Genomic DNA, 2,846 nt, shown 5'->3' on the forward strand with positions numbered 1-2,846 from the left:
AATGGCGTGGAGGGTGGCGGGCAGGGGCCGGGCGGGATTGGAGGACGCTCTCCGCCAATGGCAGGAAGGCTGGGCGGAGCTCCGTCGCTGCTCCTGGTGCCTGGGACTGGCAGCGGAGAGTTTGGCTGCTGGGCTGGTGCTGGGCTGGTGCTCGTGTGTCTCCAGCAGAGGGGGGAAGGTGGGCTAAAGGCTGGAAGGGCATCCGGAGGCTTGGGGACGGGGGGGTTGCACAGCAGGAGGTGGGCATGGGAAGGGGGTGAGATCTGCCCCCACCATCCTCACTTTGAGATGGGAAGGAGCAGGTGGAGAGAGTGCCTCCAGCTGGCGCAGAAGGACCTTGGTGTCTGAACCTGGCACATAGATGAGATTGGAGTGGACGAGGTGATGCCCCATTCAACTGCCCAGAGCAGAAGACCCAGGGGGAGTGAGATGCCCCTGTGGCCAATCTGGGACGGACTGGGCAGAAGGTCCAACGCCAAGTGCAACAAAACACACTGAATTCCTTTGGTTTACCTGGCGTGGGGGGCACTTCTGTTTCGATGTGTGGCTCTGATGAAGACAATCCCACTGGACTGTGACCCCATTGCCAAAGGATGGAGACACCAGCCAACGCCACTGGGCTCAACCTGTCCCAGCTCAGGTCATCGCAGCCTCCAGCCAGTATTGGGCAGTACTCTCTGGGAGCCATGGTCAGCCTCTCCCTGCTGGTGGGCTTCCTGGTCCTCTTCACCATCGGGGGCAACATCCTGGTGATCATCGCGGTGTTCACCAGCAGAGCTCTGAGACCTCCCCAGAACCTCTTCCTGGTGTCCCTGGCCAGCGCTGACATCCTGGTGGCCACTTTGGTCATCCCGTTCTCCCTGGCCAACGAGCTCATGGGCTACTGGTACTTCGGGACGGTCTGGTGTGACATCTACCTGGCTCTGGATGTCCTCTTCTGCACCTCATCCATTGTGCATTTGTGTGCAATCAGCCTGGACAGGTACTGGTCCATTATCAAAGCAGTGGAGTACAACCTCAAAAGGACCCCCAGGAGAATTAAAGGTGCCATTGTGGTGGTGTGGGTCATCTCAGCTGCTATTTCCTTCCCCCCTTTGATATCCTTGGACAGGGACATTGAGGATGAGACTCAGCCAGCCTGCAGGATCAATGATGATACCTGGTACATCCTCCTGTCCTGTATCGCCTCCTTCTTCGCCCCCTGCTTCATCATGATCCTGGTCTACATTCGCATCTACCAGGTGGCCAAGAACAGGACCAGGAACCAGTCGGTGAAGAGGAACGGCCCCGAGGGCTCCTCCCAGACCGAGGAGGCACCGAGCAGGGCCACCTCCCTGCGGGGCAACGGGGACAGGGAGAACGGCCACTGCTCCGCCAGCCCCGGAGGGCCACGACTGGAGGAGCTGGAGCTGGAGGAGAGCTCCACCTCGGAGGGCAAGGGGCGCAGGAAGGAAGGGGCTGGCCGCCTGCCCGGCAGGCTGCCCCGGAGCAGGCAGGAGGGGCAGGAGGAGGAGGGGGGCAAGAAGGACTCCTTCAGCCGCCTGTCCCGCTCCAGCAGCCGCTCCTTCGACATGTTCTCCACCCGCAGGAAGCGGCGGGGCAGCAGGATGTCCAAGAGCAAAGCTGCCCAGGCCAGAGAGAAACGCTTCACCTTCGTGCTGGCCGTGGTCATGGGCGTCTTCGTCCTCTGCTGGTTCCCCTTCTTCTTCAGCTACAGCCTGTACGGCATCTGCCGGCAGGTCTGCGAGGTCCCGGAGACTCTCTTCAAGTTTTTCTTCTGGATTGGATATTGTAACAGTTCCCTGAACCCTGTCATCTACACAATCTTCAACCAGGACTTCAGGCGAGCTTTTCACAAAGTCCTCTGTAAACCGAAGAAAAGAAGCTTTTAAATCAATCTCATCTCTTAAACCAGTGTCCTATTTCTCATACTGCTCTAGTCTCACATGAATTAAATGATTGGGTTTAAATATGTATATAATCTATATAGTATGGTGTATGAATGTAGCAAAAATGCATATGTGCCATATATAGATGTGATATTCTATACAAATATATATCATTTAAAGTATATATGTGTATAGAATATGTGTATACTATTTATATATGTGTGTGCAATGTATAGTATATAAATATATTATATATGTATATAACATATAGCATATATAATATACGATGCATATATGTACTATATATGGATAATATAGAGTATGTATACATATATATTGCATACATATGTTTATTGGTTAGTTTGATTATATATAAGGTTTGATTTTGTATATAATCAAGCCCACACCAAGTGGTGAAAGAGTTAAATTCAATCGATTCCTCGTTCCACTTCTTCTTTGTGCCAATGTGCTTTGCAGTCACAATCTGTAATATTTAGCTTTCTTCCTTTTCCATTCAAAACAAAACAATGCCTGGAAAGGTTACACCGTTAAAAATATATTTTTTATCACCAGAAATGTGGATTTTTGTTTTTTTCATTTACCCGTGGTCGGTTCTGAGCATTTGGATATTCGAGTATTTGTGAGGTTGCCTCTTCAGATCGGCCAGGTTTAAATTGATCATTTGTACATGAGCAGGAGTTTAAAAGTGACAACCTGAAATAAAGACAGAGAATTCTGGCTTCGGGACTTTGGTGTGCATCACAATGTTAACTCATTGTTTTCTCTTCAGACGCCTGGATGTTTCCAGGCATTATCTTTGTTTTTGGTATCAGTCCAAATGCTCAATTTAATGGCTTCTTTCCCTTACAGCTCATGAATCTCAAGCTGTCCCTGAAGAGTGTTTGCAGAGTCAGGCAGTATTGTTCAGAGGAGCATCCTGGTAAATGTGACACCTCA

General features: G+C 50.7%; 1 protein-coding gene across 1 annotated transcript; it reads left to right on the plus strand.

Moving 5' to 3' along the window:
- Positions 1 to 209: 209 nt before the first annotated feature.
- On the plus strand, positions 210 to 2,636 carry adra2c (adrenoceptor alpha 2C). The gene has a single exon (XM_072515725.1). It carries the CDS (start codon positions 594 to 596, stop codon positions 1,890 to 1,892), a length of 1,299 nt encoding a protein of 432 aa, XP_072371826.1. The 5' UTR covers positions 210 to 593; the 3' UTR covers positions 1,893 to 2,636.
- Positions 2,637 to 2,846: the final 210 nt, after the last annotated feature.

The sequence above is a fragment of the Scyliorhinus torazame genome, chromosome 9, assembly GCF_047496885.1.
Source record: "Scyliorhinus torazame isolate Kashiwa2021f chromosome 9, sScyTor2.1, whole genome shotgun sequence".
In the NCBI taxonomy this organism is placed as follows: Eukaryota; Metazoa; Chordata; class Chondrichthyes; order Carcharhiniformes; family Scyliorhinidae; genus Scyliorhinus; species Scyliorhinus torazame.

What these genes read in the sequence shown, in the direction of transcription:
- adra2c (XM_072515725.1), top strand. Translation starts at nt 594, where the DNA reads ATGGAGACACCAGCCAACGCCACTGGGCTCAACCTGTCCCAGCTCAGG.